Raw genomic sequence first — 27,947 nt, 5'->3', positions numbered from 1 at the left:
CAACACAGATGTAAAGAGTTAAACTCAGAGTTGAAGTCTTACCGTGTCGTCGTCCGTGAGGGGGGTTTTGGTGAGGCTGTTGAAGCTGCTCTTCCACATGTTGATCTTCCAGAAAGTCTGAGGAGAAACCACTGGTGAGTACGAATCTATATTAAAATGTTTCCATGAGTCACCTGCTGAAAATTTAAAACCATGCAAATCAAAATTGACTTTCTTCACGTGTCGAAGCTCTTCCTCAAAGCCTGTCCTCACGTTTTGGGAAGGTGCTGCTGCTGGTGCAACATATAGGAGAGTCAATGTGCCTGGAGGCCCGGCGTCTGTGTGTCTTCGGCAGGTGTGTCTCTGCTTCGTGGTTTGATTGCTCGTGTCAGTTGTTACAGCACCGGCTGATGTCAGCAGATTCTGGAGCTGATATTCCTGAAATATAACAACACGATCTTTCAATGAGGTCGTTGGAGATTCATGCCATTCATTTGAATTGAACATCAACAGGGATGAAGACAAAGTGATTCCGAATTTCTCCTTTCTCCTCCACCCGTCCAGACCTGCCTCTTGGCTGCTCTGAGAGCACGGCATCACATCACTGTAGTCGGCAGAGCATGAATCCGTGTGGATATAATCCATCGGTCTTGTGAAAAATCATGTCACAATTGACGGTTTATTTCATTTGAAATATCTTGTTTGACTCTCAAACATGTCTAGTTTGGTCCAACAAACAAGTGCATTTGAGTCACATGTCAGAACATACATTGTGTCATTGTGAAAACAGCCGCAAGACATGTTTCATCAAGCCTGAGTCTTTGAGTAGAAGCATAAGTGAGGTGAGTCTCTAAACCTTCGACAGTCAACAATATACTGACAACTTTGTCCACTTTCCCAACCTCACTATATCATGCCATGGGAGTGAGGGTGTGTTTCTGATGGGTTGATACTGAACAGGTTGTTGTGTCTGTAGAAACTGGCAACCTTCTTTCAATGAAGTGGGTGAGGAACACTCTCAAGACAGCAGCAACGTCATGTGACCAGAACAGTTGGACTCCAAATCGGGGGTTAATAGTGAGTCAGAGACACCAGGAAGGAGAAGAGCAGAATATTCAACAAAGTCCATGATGAGTGACAATGTGAAGAGGTCAGCTGTGACAGAGAGGAGAGTGAGCTTGCTGAAGGATGAAAAGCTGCAGAAACCAACGCCAGATCTGGACTGAGAATCTTGAGCAAAACATCTCTGATGACGCCTGTCACTCTCACCGAGACACAAATACGCTCACACGCACATGCGCACACAGCACACTGACACACGCCCACAGTCTTGCACAAACTCACACACAGCCTCTGCCCCTAAATCTAACCATCCAAACCTTAACCAGGACTCATTATAATGACACTGTTATTTTGAAGTCTTCATCCTCAAACTGAGCCTTAACCTTGTGGGGTCCAGCCAAATGTCCCCACACAGTCATACAGTCCTCACAAGGATAGGGTTTTGTAAAGAATTGGTCCCCACAAAGTAGGATAAACAACCCCACATCCACACACAAAGACTGCCCTGTGACAGAATCTTCTCAGATCACAGGATCTTGTGCAAATTTAAACAGTCACATCTGTCAACAGCACAAACCTGGGACGCTCCCCCACTCCTCTCTCTTTCTCTCTCTCTTACTCTCTCTCACTCACGAGTGCCTGGTCCAACAGGTTCTGGGAGCACACTCGGCTGCACTCATGGCTAAACCTAAATCACTCAGATTACTATTCCACATGCAATTAACTAGTAGTTTTCAACTGTCAAAGTTCTAAAATACTTAAAATAACAAACATCCTCAAATGACGCACTCTACAGCACGATGCGGATGATTGTTGAGCAGTTGCTGCTGATTTAAAAAAAGGCAGTTCAACTTCAACGACGTTTAAAGTACTAGTTTAACGTCACACTTTTATTGGTAAGTTGTATGTGTGTAGTTAAAAAAAAAATTTTTAAGTCTCCATAACATGATGAGAGTAACAGACAATATACATTTAAAACATCCCACTCAGAATAATATTCACAACAATAACAAAAATGTATAAAATAAATACACTGTTGTGTTAGTGGAATTTGTTCATCTGGCCACAAGTGCTATTTTGTGCTAACTCAAGGGAACTAAGTGGACCGTGAGTCGTGTGACCCACAGCAGAGCTCAGGAGGTCCAGCTCTGGAGCTTCATAACCTGGTGGACATCACTGTCAGGTCCGTCTGTGACACGTCGCTGTTGTCGCTGTGCCTCTGCTGACACGCCACTTTCGAGTACTCTTCCCCTCGGTGGATTTCCAGGTACGGGTGCCAGTCCTCCGAGGGCAAACACAGCGACTTCAGCCGCTGAAACAGAACAGCAGTCAGACTCAGGGTTTCCATCACTCGACCATTACACTCACGGTCCACACAGTTCCCTTCGCCTTCAGCATGTTGAGAACCACAAAGAGGGGGATCCAGAGGAGGACGAACACGATCATGCACCAGCCCAGAGCCTGAGCCCACATAGGGTACTGAACCGACCCGTAGGAGGGCGGGGTGAAGGTCAGCAGAGACCAGACCAGGATCACCTGCAGTGAACGAGAGAGGCGGTCAAACACGCTTAGCTCTGGACGAACAGACCCAGGAGGTCAACGCACCGCGATGAGGCAGGGGCTGATGACGAACCAGCAGGCTCGCCACCACAGCCAGAAGCAGACGCTCTTCTGGCCGAGCATCATCTCCACGTCTCTGATGAAACGGTTCCCTCCTGGAACAAATATCAAACATGCCATTTGAAGATAAGCTTAAACACAGGTTTGGATCCAGGAATTTGTTTTGGAAGGATAGTTTGTCTTGTGTTGGGGTGGAGTGAAGCGGCTTGGCTGGGTTTCTGCTCTCTGAGTGCTGTCCTAGTTTAGGGCAAGTGTTTCCAGTTCCAGTAAGATTGAAATAGGTAAAAAACATTTTATTATACTTTGTTCTTTGGCTCTTTCTACATCTGAGCATTAAGACGAAAATGAAATTCTGGATTAAAGTTCATGGGTTGGAATATAATGTGTGATGAAGAGGCCAAGTGTAGCTAGTTGACTCATGAGATACTCTTTGTCTGCAACTAAATTCTCAAGATATCCCAACAAATATTTGTGATTTTTAGGCGATAACGACAAGGAAGATAAAGGATGAACTGTGTGATTGAAGTTTTGAATTTTGTTAGAGCTCCGCAGTGCCCTCAGCAGGCTTCATTTACAGTCTACAGCAGCTGTTACCGTAGATATAGATGATCCCCATGATCTCCAGGAGAACCAAAACCAGCAGCACCCAGCTGGCAACAAACTGGTCGATGAGGGTCACCCAGTAAATCCCGGCCTGAAACGGACAGTTAGAAGTCATGTAAACCCATGAAGCCAGGTAGCGGTAGCGTGGTGAGCAGCTCACCTGTGTGACACACGGCAGACCCAGCAGGTACACCAACACGCTGGACATGATGCTCAAAATGGCCCGTTTGGACTTTGGACTGAAGAATTTGGGAAAGGCGTCAGTCATGCAGGTGTTGATCACCTCTGGGGCACAGGGGGCGTTAAAAATGTGTTTTCTTGCAGTCAGACTCAGAGTTGTCTCACCTATTCCTGTGAACTGAGAGTCCAGACCCACAGTGAGCAGCATGAGGAAGAAGAGCACGGACCACAGGGGGGAGATGGGCAGCTTGGACAGAGCCTCCGGATAAGCGATGAAGGCCAAGCCAAAGCCCTCCTTCACCACCTTCTCAATCTGCATTTTGTATATGCAAGCCATGTGACCCAGAATGGAGAAGATAGCAAGCCCAGCCAGCACGCTAGTTCCTGGAACCGGATGACCACTATTACACTTTCACAGTCTTCTTCTTTGCACTGGTGGCATCATTACGTGAACATGTTTTTGTCAGTCTTGGCTTCCGTTTAAGGCAGCCATGAGGAGGGGGAGGCCAGTTTTCTTCTTACGCCCGTCCCAAGCCCGGACAAGTGCAAAGGCTTGTGCCAGGAAGGGCATCCAACATAAAGAACTTGCCAAACTAAAAGATGTGGATGAGACAAATGTATCTCATACTGTATCGGTCGAGACCCGGGTCAACAACGACCGCCATTGGGGGGGCGTGCCAATAGACAGAGGGAGTAGAAGAAAGACAAGACAATAGGATTGAGAGTAGGGACTCTGAATGTGGGAACTAGAGAATTGTCTGACATGACGCAGAGGAGGAAGGTGGATATTCTACAGTGGCTATCATAAGTATTCACCCCCTTGGATGTTTTACCCTTTTAGTGCTTTCATAAATCAACCATGGTCAATAAAATTTGGCTTTTTTAACACAAAAATTTATCGGAAAATAACTCAAATGTCAAAGTGAAAACAGATTTCTACAAAGTAATGTCAATGAAATAAAAATATATAAAGACATATAATTGTTTGCATAATTAATCACCCCCTTTTTAAGTTAATGGTCTAATTCAAGAGAGGTCCATCAAATTCTTGCCAATAGTCTCACAATTAGTGAAATGAAGATCACTTGAGTGGTGTGGGTGTGCTTCAAGTGACTGAGGTATAAAACACCTGTGTCCCAATGGTCCAGACTGGTGGATCAGTATTCTTGGCGATAATTACACCATGAAGACAGAACAACACTCCAAGCAACTCAGGGAAAGGGTGAGTGAGAAGTACAATTCAGGGGATGGATACAAAAAAATTTCCAAGACATTGAACATCCCCCGGAATTCAGTGAAATTTATTATCAAGAAATGGAAAGAATATGGCACTTGTGTGAATCTGCCTAGATCAGGCCGCCCTCGTAAACTAAGTGACCGTGCAAGTAAGAGACTAGTGAGAGAAGCAACCAAGACCCCTACGACTACTCTGAAGGAGTTACAAGCTTCAGCCGCTGAGATGGGACAGACTGTGCACATAGCAACTCCTGCCCGGGTTCTTCACCGGTCAAGGCTGTATGGGAGAGTGGCAATGAGAAAGCCACTGTTGAAGAAAAGTCATATTAGATCTAGAGTTTGCCAAAACGTGCGTGGAAGACTCCATGGTCAAGGGGAAGAAGTTTCCTTTGTAAGACAATGAGCCCAAGCATACTGCAAAAGCTACACAGGAATGGTTAAAGAAGAACCAGGTAAATGTTCTGTAGTGGCCGAGTCAAAGCCCAAACCTCAATCCTATAGAGAATTTGTGGCTGGACTTAAAAAGGGCTGTTCATTCCCGATACCTACGCAACCTGACAGAGCTTGAGCGGTTTTGCAAGGAAGAATGGAGCAAAATTGCTGTGGGCAGATGTACAAGACTTATCGAGACTTATCCACACAGACTCACTGCTGTCATTGCCTCCCAAGGTGCATCTACAAAATACTGACTGGAAGGGGGTGATTAATTATGCAAACAATTATACTTCTTTATATATTTTTATTTCATTGACATTACTTTGTAGAAATCTGTTTTCACTTTGACATTAAAGAGTTTTTTCCAATAAATTTTTGTGTTAAAAAAGCCAAATTTTATTGGCCATGATTGATTTATGAAAGCACTAAAAGGGTAAAACATCCAAGGGGGTGAATACTTATGATAGGCACTGTATGTGTTCAGGACACCAGGTGGAAAGGTAGCAAAGCTAGAAGCTTAGGAGCAGGGTTAAAACTGTTTTATCATGGTGGAGATGGCAAGAGGAATGGGGTGGGAGTCATCTTGAAGGAGGAGTTTGCCAGGAATGTTCTAGAAGTCAAACGAATATCGGACAGATCGCTTTTGATCAGAGTCATTACTTTCTTCCAGAAGAGAGTAGACAGGAGTACGAGGAGGCCCAGTAAAAGACAAATGTAGTGGTGTCATTGGCCAAACAGAGGGCCTACCAGTACTTGTATGCGAGGTTGGACAGTAAGGAGGGTGACAGAGATTTGTACAAGATTGCAAGGCAGAGAGATAGAGATGGGAAGGGAATGCAGCAAGTTAGAGTGGTCAAGGATAGAGAGGGAAATGTTTTGACTGGACAGAAGTGTGTTGCTGAGATGGTAAGAGAACTTTGAAGAGCTGATGAATGAGGAAAATGAGAGAAAACAAAGAGCAGAAGGAGTGGCCGTCGTAGATTAGTAAGGCTGAAGTGAGAAGGACATTGAAGAAGATGAAAAGTGGAAAGGCAGTGGGTCCTGATGATATACCTGTGGAGGTCTGGAAGTGTTTAAGGGAGGTGGCAGTAGACTTTTTGACGAGACCATTTAACAAGTTCTTTGAGCGTGAGAAGATCCCTGAGGAATGGAGGAGAAGTTTGCTGGTGTCCATCTTCAAGGAGAAGAGAAGAGTTGTGGTATTGTATGAGGAAGTCTGGAGTGGCAGAGAAGAATGTTGGAGTGGGACATGTGTGTAAGACAGTGGTGAGGTGCGCTGCAGGTGTCAAAGAGGAGTTTAAGGTTGAGGTGGGACTGCACCAAGACTCAGCTCTGAGCCCCTTCCTCTTTGCGATAGTGATGGACAGGTTGACAGATGAGGTTAGACAAGAAGCCCCTTGGACCATGATGTTTGCAGATGACATTGTGATCTGTGGTGAGAGCAGGGAGCAAGTGGAAGATAAGCTCGAGAGGTGGAGGTTTGCCTTAGAAAGGAGAGGAATGAAGGTTAGCCGCAGTAAGACATACATGTGTGTGAATGAGAGGAACCCAAGTGGACAGGTGAAGTTACAGGATGCAGAGATAAAGAATGTGGGGGATTTGAAGTAGTGTGGGCGAACTGTCCAGAGCAATGGAGAGTGTGAAAAAGAGGTGAAGAAGCGGTTGCAGGCAGGATGGAATAATTGGAGAAAGGTGTCAGGTGTGATGTGTGACAAAAGACCGTGGGCAAGGATGAAAAGAAGGAGAGATAATCTGTACATTGGTAGGAAGATGTTGAGGTTGGAACTGCCAGGCAGGAGGTGGAGAGGAAGGACAAAGAGAAGATTTAGATGGAGGTGGTGAAGGAGGACATGTGGTTTGTAGGTTTGGGAGAAGAGGAAGCAGAGGACAGGGTGAGATGAAGGAAGATGATCCACTGTGGTGACTCCTGAAGGTAGAACCCGAAAGAAAAAGAAGAAGAAGGCTTGGCTTGCGTTTGTGATTATCTAAATACACCGGCACACATAACTAAGTTCACTGTTGCTTGAAGCTGGGGGTCACGTGTGTGATGCCCCTCCTAGGCTTCACATGGTTATCGTTCTGGAGCGTCTCATTCAGGACATGAGGTTATGGAAGACCCTCGCCCACTTAGAGGATACCTTTTATAGAGGGAGGCACACTGCCCCCTGCTGGATGGGGAGTACATTGCTTTAGCTCTTTTTCCATGATGCAATGCCCTGGTAGATGCCTGCACACTTGGTAGAACCGGAGTTACTAATGGTGACCGCGTGAGTTGCCTTCACTGATGGGAAGACTTACAGTACACTTGGAAGCTGCAGTTACGATCCAAATGGCATGTAATGGTACCATAAATTCATTGAACAATTCGCAGACTTAGCGGCTTCCTTAAAAGCGGTTGGGTGGCTGTGGCCAGAAAAATGCCAGCACAGTTCAGCTCACCTAAAACAGGTCCTCATCATTGCACCAATTGATGTACAGCCCAATGATTTGCTCTTACTTGCACGGAAGGTGAGTGGGTCATAGCTTATACTTCCCGAGTACTCCAGAGTACAACTATTCCAAAAGGAGCAAATTGGCAGTGGCATGGGCAGCTGAAAGGTGGGACCACTATCTGGAAGGAGATCAGTGACCTCCTCATGTTTGATGCGAATGTTTTAGAATTTTTCTGCAGCAATTTCAATTTAAGGTGAGCTACAGGAAAGAATTACAGAATTGTTCCTGATGCCCTCTCCAGAGCTGTAGCCCTTGTATATGCAATGAATAACTGTAAGGGAAGCCAGATCTTGAGGTCATCGAGGTGGATGCAAAGGCCCGGTGCCAAAGGCGGGCCTGACATAGTGAGCGACCAGCCACTTCACAGGCTCATGTATCAGGGGTCGCCACAGCGGATCATCCTCCTCCACCTCACCCTGTCCTCTGTTCCCTCTTCTCTCAAACCTACAGACCTCATGTCCTCCTTCACCACCTCCATCAATCTCCTCTTTGACCATCCTCTCCACCTTCTGCCTGGCAGTTCCAACCTCAACATCTTCCTACCAATGTACTGGCTCTCTCTCTCTCCTCTGTACATGTCCAAACCATCTCAGTCTAGCCTCTCTGACTTTGTCTCCTAAACACCTGACCACAAGTGCTGTCCCTCTGGTCTACTGCTTCCCGATCCTATCCATCCTGCTCACTCCCAGAGAGAAGCTCTGCATCTTCATCTCTGCTACCTCCAGCTCTGCCTCCTGTCATTTCCTCAGTGCCACTGTTTCCAAACCATACAACATTGCTGACCCTTTTGTACACCTTTTCTTTTTTGTTTTTCAGCTCTTCCCGGGGGATCCCAAGGCGTTCCCAGGCCAGACCGGAGACATAATCTCTCCAGCGAGTCCTGGGACTTCCCTGGGGTCTCCTCCCGGTAGGACATGCCCGAAACACCTCCCCAGGGAGGCGTCCAGGGGGCATCCGGATCAGATGCCTGTGCCACCTCCACCAGCGGCTCCACCCCGAGCTCCTCCCGGATGACCGAACTCCTCACCCTATCTCTAAGGATGCGCCCAGCCACCCTGCGGAGGAAACTCATCTCAGCCACTTGTACCGCGATCTCATCCTTTCGATCATTTGCTCGTGACCGTAGGTGAGGGTGGGAACATAGATCGATTGGTAAATCGAGAGCTTCGTCTTGTGACTCAGCTAATGATGCTATTAATAATATATAATATTGTCAGGCCTCAGGCCATTATCATTACTTTCTGAACCCAATGTACTGTAAGGGGCCCAAAACCTGGGTGCAGTGTTACAATGTTTGTATGAAACATGAAACTGGAATACACCAAAATGATGAATTGCAAATTAATAAAACAGTTCAAATTTACGGATTAGATTACGTCACCCACCGGCGTTGGTCAGCGTGACCACGAAGGCATCTTTGAAGACGTTGTTGTGGAAGTTGTTGTAGGACGCCAGAGTCATGACTCCTCCCCAGCCAATAGACAGAGAGTAGAAGGTCTGAGTGGCAGCGTCCTTCCACACCTGCGACACGTGACGTCATCAGAAATCACGTTCGTGCTCGCAGAAGTGAAACGTTTCATGTCGCACCTGTGCGTCACCAAGTTTGGTCAAGTTGGACTGAGAGCCAATGTAGAACTCTATTCCGTCTCTAGCGCCCTCTAGCGTCACGCCGCGGATCAGCAGGATCAGAATCACCACGTAAGGAAACGTCGCTGTGAAGTAAACAACCTGGTGACAGACAAACACCGACACAGGAGAAATTACATCCAAGTTTCTGTTTTCTAAATACAAACAATAATGAACCTCAGCAACATTTCCTGGAACCGTCAGGTAATAATAATATAATAATTATAAAAGATTTCCTGGAATGGAAACAAGATAAGATTATAACTGATAGACATCATTGTCATAAATTAATGTAAACTACTTCCCTGATGTTTCTTGTTTTCTGTTCACTCAGAGCCACTTGTTTACGACAAAAAGAAAGTTGGCATATATGAATAATTCATTATTCAAAGTAACAATCTTATTTGGGTTAAAAGACTTTCTGTCTCTTTTCTGAAATGGTTGTTTGTCACTGGTATTATAGGTCATTTCGGCGGGGAATTATTTTCTTGTCTTTTCTGCCTGGAAAGCCTAACCTCTAACTATTCTCTCAAGTTAGGTTTGGGTCACCGGCTATATATATATTTTTTGTTTCTGCTGAAACAAACGATGGATTTGTGAAAACACACAGGCAGCATCATACTAAGGCCAATGTCAGTATTCTCATTAAAATCCAAATAATTTTTTGAGTGATCATCCTCCACAGTTTCAGTCAGTCAAACTCCTGTCTGATGCAGCAGCACCGTGTGGTGTTCATTCATTAAAGCATGAAACATGAAACTCTCAATACTCTCAGACTTCCTCCAAACACATTCATGGTTCATGCACCATATTGTCGCTGTGAGGACAATCCTAAGAACGTTCTGCCATCAGTGGTGAAACAAGCAGGAAAGGAACTCACTTTCCCTGAAGACTTGATGCCTTTGATGAGGGCTGCCGCACAGATCACCGTGCTCAGCAGCAGACACAGAGCCAGGTGCCAATCAACACATCCGGTTTCATCCAGACTGCTGGACCTCTGCAGCGCCACCCCACTGCAAGAGAGACAATTGCAACCTCAAGTCTATCTGAACAGCTGCTGGTGCTGACTTACTCCCAGTACTCTTCACTTGGACTCTGAATGGGAGCAGTGAGGATGGTGGGGCGGGAGGTGATGTTCTCCTGAGTCAGGTTGGACACCAGAACTCCACTGATGTTACAGTACACTGGAACAGAGACACAGGTGACCCTGATGGAGCGGCGGCTGAGGGATCTGACTCACCTGCAGGCGTCACGCTGCAGTTGCTGCAGCTGGCCCAGGGCAGAGGAGACTGGAAGGAAGCGAACATGTAGTAGATGCTGTAGGCGATGATGACGTTGTAGTAGATGGACACGATGAGAGTCACCATCACCATGGACACGCCAGCACCTTCAGGTGCAAGACAACATGACGGTTTTCAAGAGTTTCACTTCAGGTCAACTTGTGTCATACGATATTTAGGCATGTTTACATTTGTGAGAGTTACACATTTAGCTCTGGTCTACCCCGAATTTTCTCGTTTTCTCACCCTGCATTATTGGCGCTGCCCGCCACACGTTAATGGGTCCTTGGCTGCAGAACTGACCCAAAGCACTCTCCAGGAAGAACAGAGGAATTCCAGCAACAACCAGCATCACAAAGTAAGGAATGAGAAAGGCACCTGCAGGAAGTTAAACTGTCAAAACAGACAAAAGCTGCTGGAGAAAAGGTTCATTTTGAAGGGATACCTCCTCCGTTCTTATAAGCCAGGTATGGGAATCTCCAGATATTCCCGAGTCCGACAGCATAGCCGATGCTGGAGAGGAGGTACTCGCGCTTGTTGGTCCAGTTTCCACGTTCCTGGTTCTCATCTCCCTCGCCCACATGTGGATCCTTGCGGGTCGGAGCGTCAGGTGAAGGAGGAACCAACATAATTGTGTATATGTGTATTATTATGTGTATATCTGTCATCATCATTTAAATTGGAATCCATTTCTGAGAGACCGTGAAAAACTATATACTAATGAATTAAAAACTTTCTTCTTGTTCCTCATAACCTGCTGGACCTCAGAGAATCATCAGGATAGTTGATGCGTTCTTTGTTTGAGGATGAAAAGTTCAATTGTAAATAAAAACCTGCTTTAACAACCAGTATTAAAACACACCATAATGGATTTGAATTTCCAGAACCATCTCCTGTTCTTTCCTTGGACTTGGAGAGTCAGAGTGACCTCAAATGAAAGCCCTCACCTGGTCGACGACAGCAGGGTTGGCAAAGATGGTATCCTTGAAGCTGCTCCAGCTGTACTTCCTCATGTCTCCTGGATGACTTCACACCACCTTCGCTGGCTTTGGTGTTTGACTCCAGGATACATGAGGTGGATATCAAAAGCCAACAGTGTCGCTCTGACACACCCAACCCTTCAGGAAAACTCCACCCCTAAACTTCTCATAGTTGCACCAGCCCTTGTTTGGGACACCTCTCATCCTTCTTGTTTGCCATCTACAGTTCAGCTTTTTAAACCTTGAAACAGAATATCTACACTGGTTCACTGCTGCTTTTCATTTCACAAACAGGAAAAAAATACTTCTAAATCTGTGCAAATCACAATTTGAGCATCTGATCTAGAAAAGATTGAAATGAAAGTAAAACAGAAACACCAGTACCTGGATTTCAGTGTGACTTTTGGAGCAAACATTTGAAAACCAATTTTCTTAAAATCCCTTCTTTCCATCACCCCAAAGTGAGTGAACGGATGGATTTTAACAGCCAACTGGAGTTGCTTTTGACCCGAGGTTTCATGAACCCATCACTGGTTGAGGGGGGCGAAGACCCTTCAGATGACACAGCTTGTTTGGCGACTAATGACAGCTGCAGCAGGCTACGTCCTGGAGTGATGTGAAGAATGAAGAGCGAAGTTTGATGAGAATATACAGGAAACATTGTGGCTGATTTAGACACCACTGCTTCGTTATTGGAATTTTAGAATTCATTCATTGGGGTTCCAGAGCCTGAAGCCGATCCCATCTACTTGGTCCCCAGCCTGTCGCAAATCGTAACACAGACAGATGCACAACCCTTCATTCGCAGACAATTTACATTCAGAAGTGTTAATTTGATCCCCCATTACGAACACCATCGGTGTACCTGTGTTGGCAGTTGGAAAAAAGGGATGCCATCAATTTAAAGAAAGAGTCCTATCTGGCCATGTTGGCTAGTGATGGGCACCAGCGGGCCAAGTATGCTGTGGCTCATGTGGTCGCTGAGGCAAAAACTGGGGCCTGTGAGGAGTTCGTAGAGGCTATGGAGGAGGACTATCAGTTGGCCTCATAGAGTTTCTGGTAAACCGTGTAAGCTCTTCAGTGGCAAGGCTCCGGGGGTGGACCAGAGCCGTCCTGAGTACCTCAAGTCTCTGGATGTTGTAGGACTGTCTTGGCTGACCTGAGTCTCTCCATGTGGCGGTAGCGCCATGTACTTTTGGAGTGGAAGACCAGGGTGGTCATCTCTCAGTTCAAGGAGGGGCACCGGAGGGTATGTTCCAACTATCCGGGGGGATCTCAGCCTCCTCAGTGAGGTCTGTATTAGGGTCCTGGAGAGGAGAGTCCGACCAATATTTGAACCTGAGATTCAAGAGTTTCCTCCTCACAGCACACTGGACTAACTCTACACCCTCCACTGGGTGCTCAAGGGTTCATGGGAGTTCACCCAACCAGACCATGTGTTTTGTGGATTTGGAGAAAGTGTGCAACCATGTCCTTTGTGTTGTCCTGTGGGGGTTGCTGCGGGAAAATGGGGTCCGGGGGCCTTTGTTATGGGCTATACATTCCCTGTGCTGTAGGAGTTTGGTCCATATTGTCAGCAGTAAGTCAGAGCTGTTCCCAGTGCACGTTGGCCTCTGCCAGAGCTGCTCTTTGTCACCGGTTCTGTTCATTATTTTTATGGACAGGCAGAGTCAGAAACAGAGCAAAACTGGCGCCACTGCACCGGCCTGTCGTGGTGAAGAAGGAGCTGTGCCACCCTCACTTGTGGTCATGAACTCTGGGTTATGACGGAAGGAACAAGGTCCCAGATACAAGCAATCGAAATGAGGTGCTCCCACTGAGATAGGATGAGGAGCCGAGTCAAGCGTAGAGCCAATGATCCTCCACATTGAAAGGAGTGAGCTGATGTGGCACGAGCATCTCTTTCGGATGCCTCCTGTTCGCCTCCCTAGGGAGGTGGTCTGGGTATGTCCCACTGGGAAGAGGCCGCTGAGAAGACCCATGACACGTTGGTGGGACTGTTTCACAGATGGCCTGGTTACGCCTCGGCAACTAGCCAGAAGAGCTGCAGGAGGTGTGTGGACACTGGGAAGTCTGGGCATCCCTGTTCCAATTGCTGCTTCTTTCGCCCGGTCCTGGATAAGTGGGAGAAGTTAATGGAAGTTAATTTGATCATGAGCTGTGTCTCGCTCTTCACCATAGCTGTGTCTACATTAACTTAAAGTGTTCACTGAAGTTGGTGACAAATGCATATCAAGGCTTCACCCCTTAGTTGCACCGAAAGCAAAAGTGCTTCCTTCGGTTGCAGCGTCCCATAAGCACCATGGCACTGTACTGTACGCAGCATTTCTATTTTTGTCACTGACTGCTTTATGTCCTCGTCGTGCAGACCACAGGGGGCCAATCAGACAGGAAGCCAGTCGGTGAAAAGTGAAGTGAAGTGGTGAAACACACGTACAGCTCACACTGATGCGATTGCATGTCAACAGATCCAGTGGCTCCAAGATTGTCACTTGGAACTTGACTCCAACAACAACAAGGTATTTTCATTAGTTACTACAGAACAATCCTCTCACCTGAGACTCTGTTGGCCTTTCATTCATCATCACTGTTGTACACACATGACACTTTTGTCGCTCACGTGGGTGTTGTGGACTTTGAAGTGGCTGCAAGTGTGTCAGTGGAATATGAACTGACACACTTGCAGCCACTTCCTGAAAACGCGACACACAAATAAAGATTATAGACAATAAATAAGAGGTCTCTGTAATGGTTGACAGGATCCTGTTAAACAGTCTCACTGGATCATCCTTAAAATGAACATAAAGCTATATATGGGAATATCTTAGCAAGTTTTTCCACATACTGTAGATAAGTGCTGCCATTCAACAGAGGTCACAAAGATTTCATCTTTATTTACCAGAAAAGTTGGTTGCTTGAATCCACCAATAATGGGAATTGCCCATGGTGCAACTGGGGTCACTATGTTCTCTGTGTATGTCAGTTCAGCTGTCTTGCTGATTGTTTCAAAGGTGCCGAGAGACAATTGTGACTTCGAGGCTGGTGCACATTGGTTGCACAGGGTGGCTGTTGTCTTGGTGAGCAAGAAGAATGGCACCTGGCACCTCTTCACTTCTGGAGAGACGTCAACCCCTCCCACATGCAGCGGCCACACACATAGAGGAACAGCGCACCTGCAGCAGACACTCTACATTCACTCCTACAAAAGACTATTTTAAGGCTTGGAACGCATTATTTCTTTTTCCATTCATTGTAATAGGAAAAATCGATTCAGATTTTGATCAGTTCGCTTCTCGAACGGCCGTCTGGAACGGACTGTGGTCGAGAACCGAGGTACCGACCACTGAATAATATGAATGTAATATATAATATTGTACTTTGAGGAACAAGGGAAACACACAAAATGGCCAATGAAAAGAACAATGTGAACACAGTCACACTGTGTTAGTCTTCATATCCCAGAAAACCTGATCGCTACAATCCACAAATAATGTGAACTACCTACAGTGCAATTGGGTGCTGGGATTTCAATGATGAGGCACTGTGAGTTATGTGGCTGTGGTGGTATGTGCCTTCTTCTCTATGTTCTCTGTGTATGTCAGGTCAGGTGTCTTGCAATAATTTGCGCTTGACTGTGTGAAAGGTGCAGAGAGGGAATTGTGTCATTTGTGACCACTGCCTGCTACACTAATGTCAGAAGTACTCGCTTAAAACCATGGAAGAAACAATCCACAAACTCAAGGAAGCCAAGGAGGACTGGTGAAGCCAAATGCAGGCAACATTTGCTCCTACACAGATCAACCATCAAGCAGCTCAAGTCAGTGAGGGGCAGAATGAAGTCACCTGAACCACTCAGGTATTGCTTCGCGCATTGGCTTCATTCATATTAGCTCTCTACTGACACCTGCTGTACAGTTGTAGCAGATGGAAACTTTAAATATGAAGAAATGTATATACTTACAGCAGGTACATCATGTCACAATAATGATGGTTGTGTTGTGTCGTTGATTTTTATTTCACAATACCATCTTCTCCACGGATGTGTGGTGAAGTCTGTGCTTCTCCCACCTTTGAAAAAAATCTGTTCACATGACACAGATGATGCTGGAGAACAGAGGAGTGTCCAGGTAAGCTGGTAAGGCTGGGTCTGATATGTGTGGCTTTTTTTTCCACTGCTGTGATGCCTGCTGATCTTGTTCTCGTCCAGTCGAAGTTGTTGAATAACAACAGAAACCCTGGTAAGCTTTCCTGGCGTCAGTCTCTATTTTTTTTGCCAGTCATGATTTACTTTTTGAGAAAAAGCATTTATTTAATGTGTGTCATGTATTTTTGTTTTCCCATGCCAGGATTCAAAATGAGTTCAGCGACTGACTGGTGTGTCTGAGGGGTGACGTTGAGGCTCAGATAACTGCTTCAGACTGCAACTTTATTGTAAAGCCTGTGTAGTTTTCAACAGCAAAAATGATACACAAAATCAAGAGCACATGATATGATGAGAGTAACAAAAATATACATTTAAACACCCTACTCACAATAATATTCACAACAAGAAAAATGTATAAAATAACTACACTGTTGTGTTAGTGGAATTTGTTCATCTGGCCACGCCGACTATTTTGTGCAAACACACAGTTGATTAACTTTTACTGAGTGCAGTTTGTGTTGTTAAAAATTGAGATTCACAACGAGTCAGCTGATTGGTTCACCTAGTGGGTGGGTGGGCCCGGTCAGGACCAGGAGAAGAAAATAAAACTAGTGCCTCAGAAGCGGATTGTGGAGAAAGTTGTGTAGCAGTGTAGCTCATGAGAGCCACAGCAGAGCTCAGGATGTCCGGCTCTGGAGCTTCATAACTTGGAGGATATCACTGTCAGGTCCGTCTGTGACACGTCGCTGTTGTCGCTGTGCCTCTGCTGACACGCCTCTTTCGAGTACTTTTCTCCTCGGTGGATTTCCAGGTACGGGTGCCAGTCCTCCGAGGGCAAACACAGCGACTTCAGCCGCTGAAACAGAACAGCAGTCAGACTCTGGGTTTCCAGCACTGGAACATCACACTTACGTTCCACACAGTTCCCTTCGCCTTCAGCATGTTGAGAACCACAAAGAGGGGGATCCAGAGGAGGACGAACACGATCATGCACCAGCCCAGAGCCTGACCCCACATAGGGTACTGAACTGACCCGTAGGAGGGCGGGGTGAAGGTCAGCAGAGACCAGACCAGGATCACCTGCAGTGAACGAGAGAGGCGGTCAAACACGCTTAGCTCTGGACGAACAGACCCAGGAGGTCAACGCACCGCGATGAGGCAGGGGCTGATGACGAACCAGCAGGCTCGCCACCACAGCCAGAAGCAGAAGCTCTTCTGGCCGAGCATCATCTCCATGTCTCCGATGAAACGGTTCCCTCCTGGAACAAAGAAGATGCTCAAATTAAACATGGAGTCTGCAGTATGGTCTTCCGGAACCATGAAATTGCACGGTGTTCATCAGCACAATTTACTGTCCAATGTCTTTTTTAGACATTCATTTTATTTACTGAGTTTATTTTACACTTTTGTTTTACTTTTATATTATTTCACTTATTTTCTTATTATTGTGATGGAGCAGAAAACAGCAGTTCCATGTGTGTAGTGTTGAGATGAAACCATACCCGATGATCCAAATCATCTACTACAGTATCAACAACATTGATAGAGAAGTCCACTTTCCTCTTCACGCAATGTTTGAGTTGCAAACTCGCCATCTCAAAATACAGCACGCAAGTTTGCTCTGCCCACAGAAAGATTTATGGGCCTCGCAGACACCTCTTAGAGGGAGTGACTGTGGACAGGTCCAACTGGGAGGAGGAGAGGCAGCTCAGGCAGCTGTCCACGAAACCTGACATGAGTTTTTTTTTTCTTTGTTTGATTGTTTTGTCTTTTTTTTTTTTAAATTGACAGCTTGTTTTGTTATGTCCGGCACATGATGCTCCCATCACCTCCTACATCTAACGTGATCCCTAAACGTGCTCAGATGCTCGTCTTATTTTGTTAGCTTACCAGCATTGATTAGCATTAGCTTTCATTTAAAAAAAAAAACACTCTTACTCACAATTACTTTGAATGTCAGTTTGCTAGTCAGCGATGACTTCAACGATTTGCCAACAAGTCGGCACATGACATGTACGAGTTGACGAACACGACAAACCGTAAGTCATATATGTACATTATTAACACCTGTATAAAATATGAGTTTGATTTTACATTTGAATTTTAATTTATCAAAGTGTTGCGTGAGATGTTTGTGTCCTTTGATGAGTCCTTTGTGAAATGGTCCCATAGTTTTGGGTCACAAAGGTCATGCAGCCTCAGCCATCTCTCCCCTTACTGCGGCCTGTTCGAAGAACGATGACGTCATGTCAACTATTTTGACGAGTCACTGCAGACCTACCGTAGGTTATCCAAAATTTTAATACTCCAAAAAGTATTGATACCAAAACGTTATATCTGCTATAAATTTGCAATGGTGCTGATACGACTCTGTGCCTGAGTTTGTAGTAGGTATATTGAGATTGTATCCCAACAACCCAACTCTTTACATACACTGCAAAAAAAGCCTGGCCAAAACTCAAGTTTATTTTAACCCCTATATCTCAGAGAAGTGATAAATACTAGATCAATATTGGGTCCATGAAACAGGATGAATACTAAATCCTGGATGAAAGTTGTTGTACTCAGTGAGGGTGGACAGTTTAGTCATGAGAAAATATGTTTATGACAAAATACTCCAGATTTCTGGCAAATACTTGAGATTTTTGGTCAACTGAAAACTCTGCTGGATAATGGATGAAGAGTCCGTTTCAGAACTGTCTGTTAGAACTAGAGAGCTCCGCAGCGCCATCAGCAGGCTTCATTTACAGTCTTGTGCAGCTGTTACCGTAGATGTAGATGATCCCGATGATCTCCAGAAGAGCCAAAACCAGCAGCACCCAAGTGGCAACAAACTGGTCGATGAGGGTCACCCAGTAAATCCCGGCCTGAAACGGACAATCAGAAGTCATGTAAACCTGGAGCAGGAGGTGGAAGTGCAGCGAGCAGCGCACCTGTGTGACACATGGCAGACCCAGCAGGTACAGGAACACGCTGGTCACGATGCTCAAAATGGCCCGTTTGGACTTGAAGATTTTGGGAGCGGCGTCGATCATACAGGTGGTGATCACCTCTGGGGTAGAGGGGACGTTAGAAAGGTATGTTTGATCTCATGTCACAGTCAGACTAAGCGTCGCCTCACCTATTCCTGCGAACTGAGAGTCCAGACCCACGGTCAGCAGCATGAAGAAGAAGAGCACGGACCACAGGGGGGAGATGGGCAGCTTGGACAGTGCGTCTGGATAAGCGATGAAGGCCAAGCCGAAGCCGTCCTTCACCACCTTCTCAATCGGTGTTTGGTATATGAAAGCCATGTGACCCAGAATGGAGAAGATGGCAAACCCAGCTAGCACGCTAGTTCCTGGAACCAGATGTTTACACCTTCAGTGAGTGTCCACATCCATCTGTGCCCACATAAGTCAAAGAACTTTCTTTTACAGATCATTATTTTTGAACCTCACTCACGGTTGCGAAACACGCTTGAGCAATAGTTCCAGTTTAAAATATTAAGCGACTTTTTTTTTTTTTTTTTGAAGACTTTCACTTTCACTTAAATTCTGAAAATACTGAAACTTAGATTCCCTGCATTTTGAATATAATGTAAAGTGAAGCATTCTGGTAATTGTCATCATTTTAAAGTTAGGTTGCATCAAATGTATTATGGATTAAACTACGTATTAAATTAGTATTATTCATGAAAAATAAATGCAAAAACTATAAATTGGAATTTGAATTCCACTCCGGGTGACGAACCGCTTTTCAAATTCAGGGACTTTACTGTGAATTTATGAGACATGTCACGTCAGTTTAGAACAGTGGTCAGGCCTGTTGTGAAGGCTGAACTCTGACGTCACCCACCGGCGTTGGTCAGCGTGACCACGAAGGCATCTTTGAAGACGTTGTTGTGGAAGTTGTTGTAGGACGCCAGAGTCATGACTCCTCCCCAGCCAATAGACAGAGAGTAGAAGGTCTGAGTGGCTGCGTCCTTCCACACCTGCGACACGTGACGTCATCAGAAATCACGTTCGTGCTCGCAAAAGTGAAACGTTTCATGTTGCACCTGTGCGTCACCAAGTTTGGTCAAGTTGGACTGAGAGCCGATGTAGAACTCTATTCCGTCTCTAGCGCCCTCTAGCGTCACGCCGCGGATCAGCAGGATCAGAATCACCACGTAAGGAAACGTTGCTGTGAAGTAAACAACCTGGTGACAGACAAACACCGACACAGGAGAAATTACATCCATGTTTCTGTTGTAGAATAGAATAGAATAGAATGCCTTTATTGTCATTATACACATGTACAATTAGATTACTCCACCACCAGTGTCAGTGCAAAAGAGCACTATAAAACGATAAATAAAAGCTCTAAGGTATCAAATAAATATTTACAAATAAACAGATGTGCACACTCATGCCGACAACGCAGCCTTTCTTGACTGTTGTTATTTGTTTATTTTATTATTATTATTTTATATTTATTTATAATTTTTTTATTATTTTTATTTTTATTTTATTATTTTGTTTTTCTTTTTTGTCAGCACTTTATTCCAAAACGCTTTCTTAGTTGGTGGGCTCCCCAGTGACCATGGCGATAAATTAAATTCTGATTCTGATTCTGTCTTAATGCAAACAATATTGAACCTCAACGTGGACCGCCAGCATTTTAACGGGGGCGCTGTTGGGCAGTTTTCCCTCAGTAATGTCACATTGCCTTTAATAGGTTTTGTTTACGTTTACATTTCCTGGAACGCTAAGATAATACTTTTTTTTTAATGAATAAACAACACCCTCATAAAGATTTCCTGTAATAGAAAGATTAGATAAAAAGATAATAAACATCATTCTCATGAATTAATATCACCTACTTCCTGGAGCTATGGAGCCACTTGGTAACAATATAAAAATATTGACATGTATAAATAATTCATTATTTACCTTATCTTATCAAAAGCAACTATCAGTTGTGTTAAAAAAAAAAAAAGCTACACGTGTCCCTTTTCCTAATGGTGCATTATCAACTGCACCATCTGACCGCCAGCAGTGAGCTCTGCTCAGTGACACAGCAAAAGAAGAAGCTGCCAGAGCTGGAGCCTTTAAGATCGGGTGAAGATGCAACCTGAGGTTAGGTTTGGGTCACCTGATAACATGATTGACATGACTTGGTATTAATATTTACAGTTCCATTTACGCAAACATGTCCTTATAGAAAACTAGTTATTTCATTTGTTGTTTCTTTATAGGGATTTTTTTTACATGTTTTTCAGTTAAGTATTTCGTTTTATGAATGAATGAATGCGGGTAATGTATGGAAGAGAGGTTGAATGGATCACAGTGCTGATTCAATGTGTTTGTCAGGGGGAGAAATATTTTTAAAATGGCAACATCCCTGCGATCTAATCTGCCCCACAGCCTCACTGTGGTACCCAATGCATTTCATTTGCAATCCGTCTCAAGCTGAAACACACCATTGATTTGTGACCTTCGCAGCTAGATATTGTTCTTGGAAAACACGCAGGCAGCATCATACTAAGTTCAATGTAATATTGTCATTAAAATCCGAATTGTTTTTTGAGTGATTATCCTCCACAGTTTCAGCACCGTGCCACGTTGATACATTGAAGCTCACATGAAACTCTCAAAACTCTCAGACTTCCTCTGGACACACTCTGAGCCCTGTGTGTTTGGGCCTCCTAAGAACGTTCTGTGGCTCAGGTGTGACCGTCAGAGGTGAAACAAGCAGGAAAGGAACTCACTTTCCCCGAAGACTTGATGCCTTTGATGAGGGCTGCCGCACAGATCACCGTGCTCAGCAGCAGACACAGAGCCAGGTGCCAAACAACAGGCCCCGTTTCATCCAGACTGCTGGACCTCTGCAGCGCCACCTCACTGCAAGAGAGACAATTGCAACCGCAAGTCTATCTGAACAGCTGCTGGTGCTGACTTACTCCCAGTACTCTTCACTTGGACTCTGAATGGGAGCAGTGAGGATGGTGGGGCAGGATGTGATGTTCTCCTGAGTCAGGTTGGACACCAGAACTCCACTGATGTTACAGTACACTGGAACAAAGACACAGGTGACCCTGATGGAGCGGCGGCTGAGGGATCTGACTCACCTGCAGGCGTCACGCTGCAGTTGCTGCCGGACCAAGCGCTGCAGCTGGCCCAGGGCAGAGGAGACTGGAAGGAAGCGAACATGTAGTAGATGCTGTAGGCGATGATGACGTTGTAGTAGATGGACACGATGAGAGTCACCATCACCATGGACACGCCAGCACCTTCAGGCGCAAGACAACATGATGGCTTTCAAGAGTTTCACTTCAGGTCAACTTGTGTCATACAACATTTAAAACATGTTTATATTTGTGAGAGTTAGACATTTAGCTCTGGTCAGCACACTTTAAATACATGAATTAAAAAGATGCTACTAAATAGATAAAGAAATAGTGATGTTTGTCAAGGCCGTGGTTCTGCTCTGAGTCCCAGGATGACTGAGCTTCTGCCTCCGAGGAACTCATTTTCAGCCCAAAAGCTTGTGAATTCTGATGTGTCCTGAGGGACCAACAGGAAAATGAAATGTTCCATCTTTTAGCTCAGCTCTTTCACAGTTTTCATTTTTTTAATAGTTTAAATATTGATATTGTCACATCTGTGTGTTTGAAGGATGTCAGGAAACAAACAACGTTTTCATCATGTGATTCCCTCAGTTGACTGAACAAACAACTGAACATGGGTCAGGCCAAGAATCTTCACCTCGGCTCAGGAGGTTTTGTTTTGTCTCCCTGTTGACAAAACAACTCCAAATTATTTGAACAGATTTCACTGAAACATTCAGCAGGTGTTGATGAAAGGATGGATGATGGTTTTCCGGGTGACTATTTGTATCCAGCACGGTCTTGACGGATATGTCACTCAATCAATACTTCATAAAACGTATCAATCAGATAAAAAAAAAAAACTTTCCCATGAGACGGTGCTGCTGGGCATTCCACAGTAAATGAGGGAAATCATATGAAAGTGCGCTTGGAACTGAAAGAGTTCTGAACGTTTTCTCACCCTGCATTATTGGCGCTGCCCGCCACACGTTAATGGGTCCTTGGCTGCAGAACTGACCCAAAGCACTCTCCAGGAAAAACAGAGGAATTCCGGCAACAACCAGCATCACAAAGTAGGGAATGAGAAAGGCACCTGCGGGAAGTTAAACTGTCAAAACAGACAAAAGCTGCTGGAGAAAAGGTTCATTTTGAATGGATACCTCCTCCGTTCTTATAAGCCAGGTATGGGAATCTCCAGATATTCCCGAGTCCGACAGCATAGCCGATGGTGGAGAGGAGGTACTCGCGCTTGTTGGTCCAGTTTCCACGTTCCTGGTTCTCATCTCCCTCGCCCACATGTGGATCCTTGTGGGTCGGAGCGTCAGGTGAAGGAGGAACCAACATAATTGTGTATATGTGTATTATTATGTGTATATCTGTCATCATCATTTAAGTTGGAATCCATTTCTGAGAGACTGTGAAAAATTATATACTAATGAATTAAAAACTTTCTTCTTGTTCCTCATAACCTGCTGAACCTCAGAGAATCACCAGGATAGTTGATGTGTTCTTTGTTTGAGGATGAAAAGTTCAATTGTAAATAAAAACCTGCTTTAACAACCAGTATTAAAACACACCATAATGGATTTGAATTTCCAGAACCATCTCCTGTTCTTTCCCCATGAGATTAGACTTGGACCTCAAATGAAAGCCCTCACCTGGTCGACGACAGCAGGGTTGGCAAAGATGGTATCCTTGAAGCTGCTCCAGCTGTACTTCCTCATGTCTCCTGGATGACTTCACACCACCTTCGCTGGCTTTGGTGTTTGACTCCAGGATACATGAGGTGGATATCAAAAGCCAACAGTGTCGCTCTGACACACCCAACCCTTCAGGAAAACTCCACCCCTAAACTTCTCATAGGTGCACCGGCACTTGTTTGGGACACCTCTCATCCTTCTTGTTTGCCATCTACAGTTCAGCTTTTTAAACCTTGAAACAGAATATCTACACTGGTTCACTGCTGCTTTTCATTTCACAAACAGGAAAAAAATACTTAAATCTGTGCAAATCACAATTTGAGCATCTGATCTAGAAAAGTTTGAAATGAAAGTAAAACAGAAACACCAGTACCTGGATTTCAGTGTGACTTTTGGAGCAAACATTTGAAAACCAATTTTCTTAAAATCACCCCAAAGTGAGTGAACGGATGGATTTTAACAGCCAACCTGAGCTGCTTTTGACCGGAGGTTTCATGAACCCATCACTGGTTCAGAGGGGCGAAGACCCTTCAGATGACATTGTTTGGCACTAATGACGGCTGCAGCAGGCTACGTCCTGGAGTGATGTGAAGAATGAAGAGCGAAGTTTGATGAGAATATACAGGAAACATTGTGGCTGATTTCGACACCACTGCTTTGTTATTGGAATTTTAGAATTCATTCATTGGGGTTCCAGAGCCTGAAGCCGATCCCATCTACTTGGTCCCCAGCCTGTCGCAAATCGTAACACAGACAGATGCACAACCCTTCATTCGCAGACAATTTACATTCAGAAGTGTTAATTTGATCCCCCATTACGAACACCATGGGTGTACCTGTGTTGGCAGTTGGAAAAAAGGGATGCCATCAATTTAAAGAAAGAGTCCTATCTGGCCATGTTGGCTAGTGATGGGCACCAGCGGGCCAAGTATGCTGTGGCTCATGTGGTCACTGAGGCAAAAACTGGGGCCTGTGAGGAGTTCGTAGAGGCTATGGAGGAGGACTATCAGTTGGCCTCATAGAGTTTCTGGTAAACCGTGTAAGCTCTTCAGTGGCAAGGCTCCGGGGGTGGACCAGAGCCGTCCTGAGTACCTCAAGTCTCTGGATGTTGTAGGACTGTCTTGGCTGACCTGAGTCTCTCCATGTGGCGGTAGCGCCATGTACCTTTGGAGTGGAAGACCAGGGTGGTCATCTCTCAGTTCAAGGAGGGGCACCGGAGGGTATGTTCCAACTATCCGGGGGGATCTCAGCCTCCTCAGTGAGGTCTGTATTAGGGTCCTGGAGAGGAGAGTCCGACCAATATTTGAACCTGAGATTCAAGAGTTTCCTCCTCACAGCACACTGGACCAACTCTACACCCTCCACTGGGTGCTCAAGGGTTCATGGGAGTTCACCCAACCAGACCATGTGTTTTGTGGATTTGGAGAAAGTGTGCAACCATGTCCTTTGTGTTGTCCTGTGGGGGTTGCTGCGGGAAAATGGGGACCGGGGGCCTTTGTTATGGGCTATACATTCCCTGTGCAGTCGGAGTTTGATCCATATTGTCAGCAGTAAGTCAGACCTGTTCCCAGTGCACGTTGGCCTCTGCCAGAGCTGCTCTTTGTCACCGGTTCTGTTCATTATTTTTATGGACAGGCAGAGTCAGAAACAGAGCAAAACTGGCGCCACTGCACCTGCCTGTCGTGGTGAAGAAGGAGCTGTGCCAGCCTCACTTTTGGTCATGAACTCTGGGTCATGACGGAAGGAACAAGGTCCCAGATACAAGCAATCGAAATGAGGTGCTCCCACTGAGATAGGATGAGGAGCCGAGTCACACGGGAGGAGCTCAAGAGTAGAGCCAATGATCCTCCACATTGAAAGGAGTGAGCTGATGTGGCACGAGCATCTCTTTCGGATGCCTCCTGTTCGCCTCCCTAGGGAGGTGGTCTGGGTATGTCCCACTGGGAAGAGGCCGCTGAGAAGACCCAGGACACGTTGGTGGGACTATGTTTCACAGATGGCCTGGTAACGCCTCGGCAACCAGCCAGACGAGCTGCAGGAGGTGTGTGGACACTGGGAAGTCTGGGCATCCCTGTTCAGAGTGCTGCTTCTTTCGCCCGGTCCTGGATAAGTGGGAGAAGAAGTAAGTTAATTTGATCATGAGCTGTGTCTCGCTCTTCACCATAGCTGTGTCTACATTAACTTAAAGTGTTCACTGAAGTTGGTGACAAATGCATATCAAGGCTTCACCCCTTAGTTGCACCGAAAGCAAAAGTGCTTCCTTCGGTTGCAGCGTCCCATAAGCACCATGGCACTGTACTGTACGCAGCATTTCTATTTTTGTCACTGACTGCTTTGTGTCCTCGTCGTGCAGACCACAGAGGGCCAATCACACAGGAAGCCAGTCGGTGAAAAGTGAAGTGAAGTGGTGAAACACTCTGTGCAGACGTACAGCTCACACTGATGCGATTGCATGTCAACAGATCCAGTGGCTCCAAGATTGTCACTTGGAACTAGACTCCAACAACAACAAGGTATTTTCATTAGTTACTACAGAACAATCCTCTCACCTGAGACTCTGTTGGCCTTTCATTCATCATCACTGTTGTACACACATGACACTTTTGTCGCTCACGTGGGTGTTGTGGACTTTGAAGTGGCTGCAAGTGTGTCAGTGGAATATGAACTGACACACTTGCAGCCACTTCCTGAAAACGCGACACACAAATAAAGATTATAGACAATAAATAAGAGGTCTCTGTAATGTTTGACAGGATCCTGTTAAACAGTCTCACTGGATCATCCTAAAACCGTTTTTAAAATGAACATAAAGCTATATCTGGGAATATCTTAGCAAGTTTTTCCACATACTGTAGATAAGCGCTGCCATTCAACAGAGGTCACAAAGATTTCATCTTTATTTACCAGAAAAGTTGGTTGCTGGAATCCACCAATAATGGGAATTACCCGTGGTGCAACTGGGGTCACTATGTTCTCTGTGTATGTCACTTCAGCTGTCTTGCTGATTGTTTCAAAGGTGCCGAGAGACAATTGTGACTTCGAGGCTGGTGCACATTGGTTACACAGGGTGGCTGTTGTCTTGGTGAGCAAGAAGAATGGCACCTGGCACCTCTTCACTTCTGGAGAGACGTCACTCACTCGGCAACCCCTCCCACATGCAGCGGCCACACACATAGAGGAACAGCGCACCTGCAGCAGACACTCTACATTCACTCCGACAAAAGACTATTTTAAGGCTTAGAACGCATTGTTTCTTTTTCCATTCATTGTAATGGGAAAAATCGATTCAGATTTCGATCAATTCGCTTCTCGAACGGCCGTCTGGAACGGACTGTGGTCGAGAACCGAGGTACCGACCACTGAATAATATGAATGTAATATATAGTATTGTACTTTGAGGAACAAGGGAAACACACAAAATGGCCAATGAAAAGAACAATGTGAACACAGTCACACTGTGTTAGTCTTCATATCCCAGAAAACCTGATCGCTACAATCCACTAATAATGTGAACTATCTACAGTGCAATTGGGTGCTGGGATTTCAATGATGAGGCACTGTGAGTTATGTGGCTGTGGTGGTATGTGCCTTCTTCACTATGTTCTCTGTGTATGTCAGGTCAGGTGTCTTGCAATAAATTGCGCTTGACTGTGTGAAAGGTGCAGAGAGGGAATTGTGTCATTTGTGACCACTGCCTGCTACACTAATGTCAGAAGTACTCGCTTAAAACCATGGAAGAAACAATCCACAAACTCAAGGAAACCAAGGAGGACTGGTGAAGCCAACTGCAGGCAACATTTGCTCCTACACAGATCAACCATCAAGCAACTCAAGTCAGTGAGTGGCAAAATGAAGTCACCTGAACCACTCAGGTATTGCTTCGCGTCATTCATATTAGCTCTCTACTGACACCTGCTGTACAGTTGTAGCAGATGGAAACTTGAAATATGAAGGAATGTATATACTTACAGCAGGTACATCATGTCACAATAATGATGGTTGTGTTGTGTCATTGATTTTTATTTCACAATACCATCTTCTCCATGGATGTGTGGTGAAGTCTGTGCTTCTCCCACCTTTGAAAAAAATCTGTTCACATGACACAGATGATGCTGGAGAACAGAGGAGTGTCCAGGTAAGCTGGTAAGGGTGGGTCTGATCTGTGTGTGTGTTTTTTTTTTCTCACTGCTGTGATGCCTGCTGATCTTGTTCTCGTCCAGTCGAAGTTGTTGAATAACAACAGAAACCCTGTTAAGCTTTCCTGGCGTCAGTCTCTATTTCTTTTGCCAGTCATGATTTACTTTTTGAGAAAAAGCATTTATTTAATGTGTGTCATGTATTTTTGTTTTCCCATGCTAGGATTCAAAATGAGTTCAGCGACTGACTGGTGTGTCTGAGGGGTGACGTTGAGGCTCAGATAACTGCTTCAGACTGCAACTTTATTGTAAAGCCTGTGTAGTTTTCAACAGCAAAAATGATACACAAAATCAAGAGCACATGATATGATGAGAGTAACAAAAATATACATTTAAACACCCT

The 27,947-nt window shown here is 45.3% G+C and overlaps 2 protein-coding genes across 3 annotated transcripts; both read right to left on the bottom strand.

The window, feature by feature from the left end:
• Positions 1-2,197: 2,197 nt before the first annotated feature.
• LOC128760445 (sodium- and chloride-dependent neutral and basic amino acid transporter B(0+)-like) lies at positions 2,198-11,527 on the bottom strand. The gene is made up of 14 exons (XM_053867861.1): positions 11,462-11,527; positions 10,960-11,104; positions 10,761-10,892; positions 10,475-10,621; positions 10,307-10,418; positions 10,115-10,247; positions 9,196-9,336; positions 8,994-9,129; positions 3,610-3,828; positions 3,425-3,549; positions 3,256-3,355; positions 2,647-2,756; positions 2,410-2,577; positions 2,198-2,353 (listed from the first exon to the last, which is right to left on the bottom strand). Exons 1-14 carry the CDS (start codon positions 11,525-11,527, stop codon positions 2,198-2,200), a joined length of 1,890 nt encoding a protein of 629 aa, XP_053723836.1.
• A 4,467-nt stretch (positions 11,528-15,994) lies between these two features.
• Positions 15,995-23,432, bottom strand: LOC128760754 (sodium- and chloride-dependent neutral and basic amino acid transporter B(0+)-like). 2 transcript variants are annotated; one of them, XM_053868398.1, is made up of 14 exons: positions 23,367-23,432; positions 22,869-23,013; positions 22,670-22,801; positions 21,730-21,891; positions 21,562-21,673; positions 21,370-21,502; positions 19,678-19,818; positions 19,476-19,611; positions 18,760-18,978; positions 18,572-18,690; positions 18,406-18,505; positions 16,788-16,897; positions 16,551-16,718; positions 15,995-16,494 (listed from the first exon to the last, which is right to left on the bottom strand). In XM_053868398.1, exons 1-14 carry the CDS (start codon positions 23,430-23,432, stop codon positions 16,339-16,341), a joined length of 1,899 nt encoding a protein of 632 aa, XP_053724373.1. In that variant the 3' UTR covers positions 15,995-16,338. The 2 variants fall into 2 exon arrangements, with proteins under 2 accessions (XP_053724373.1, XP_053724374.1); XM_053868399.1 differs by having other exon boundaries at positions 21,562-21,652.
• Between the last annotated feature and the right edge of the window lie 4,515 nt (positions 23,433-27,947).

Source organism: Synchiropus splendidus, chromosome 6 (genome assembly GCF_027744825.2).
Source record: "Synchiropus splendidus isolate RoL2022-P1 chromosome 6, RoL_Sspl_1.0, whole genome shotgun sequence".
NCBI lineage: Eukaryota > Metazoa > Chordata > Actinopteri > Syngnathiformes > Callionymidae > Synchiropus > Synchiropus splendidus.
The sequence above is the reverse complement of the archived record's forward strand: the minus strand, read 5'-3'. Positions and strand labels throughout refer to the sequence as shown.

Excerpts from the sequence above, each read along its gene's own strand:
- LOC128760445 (XM_053867861.1), bottom strand. The coding sequence starts at position 11,527 with ATGAGGAAGTACAGCTGGAGCAGCTTCAAGGATACCATCTTTGCCAAC. Across the intron at positions 10,622-10,760 it reads GGCAGCGCCAATAATGCAGG|GTGCTGGCGTGTCCATGGTG; the intron begins GTGAGAAAACGA and ends TTGCACCTGAAG. Across the intron at positions 9,337-10,114 it reads GCATCAAGTCTTCAGGGAAA|GTTGTTTACTTCACAGCGAC; the intron begins GTGAGTTCCTTT and ends GTCTGTCACCAG.
- LOC128760754 (XM_053868398.1), bottom strand. The coding sequence starts at position 23,432 with ATGAGGAAGTACAGCTGGAGCAGCTTCAAGGATACCATCTTTGCCAAC. Across the intron at positions 18,691-18,759 it reads CTCTCAGTTCGCAGGAATAG|AGGTGATCACCACCTGTATG; the intron begins GTGAGGCGACGC and ends CCTCTACCCCAG. Across the intron at positions 16,719-16,787 it reads TCAGCCCCTGCCTCATCGCG|GTGATCCTGGTCTGGTCTCT; the intron begins GTGCGTTGACCT and ends CGTTCACTGCAG.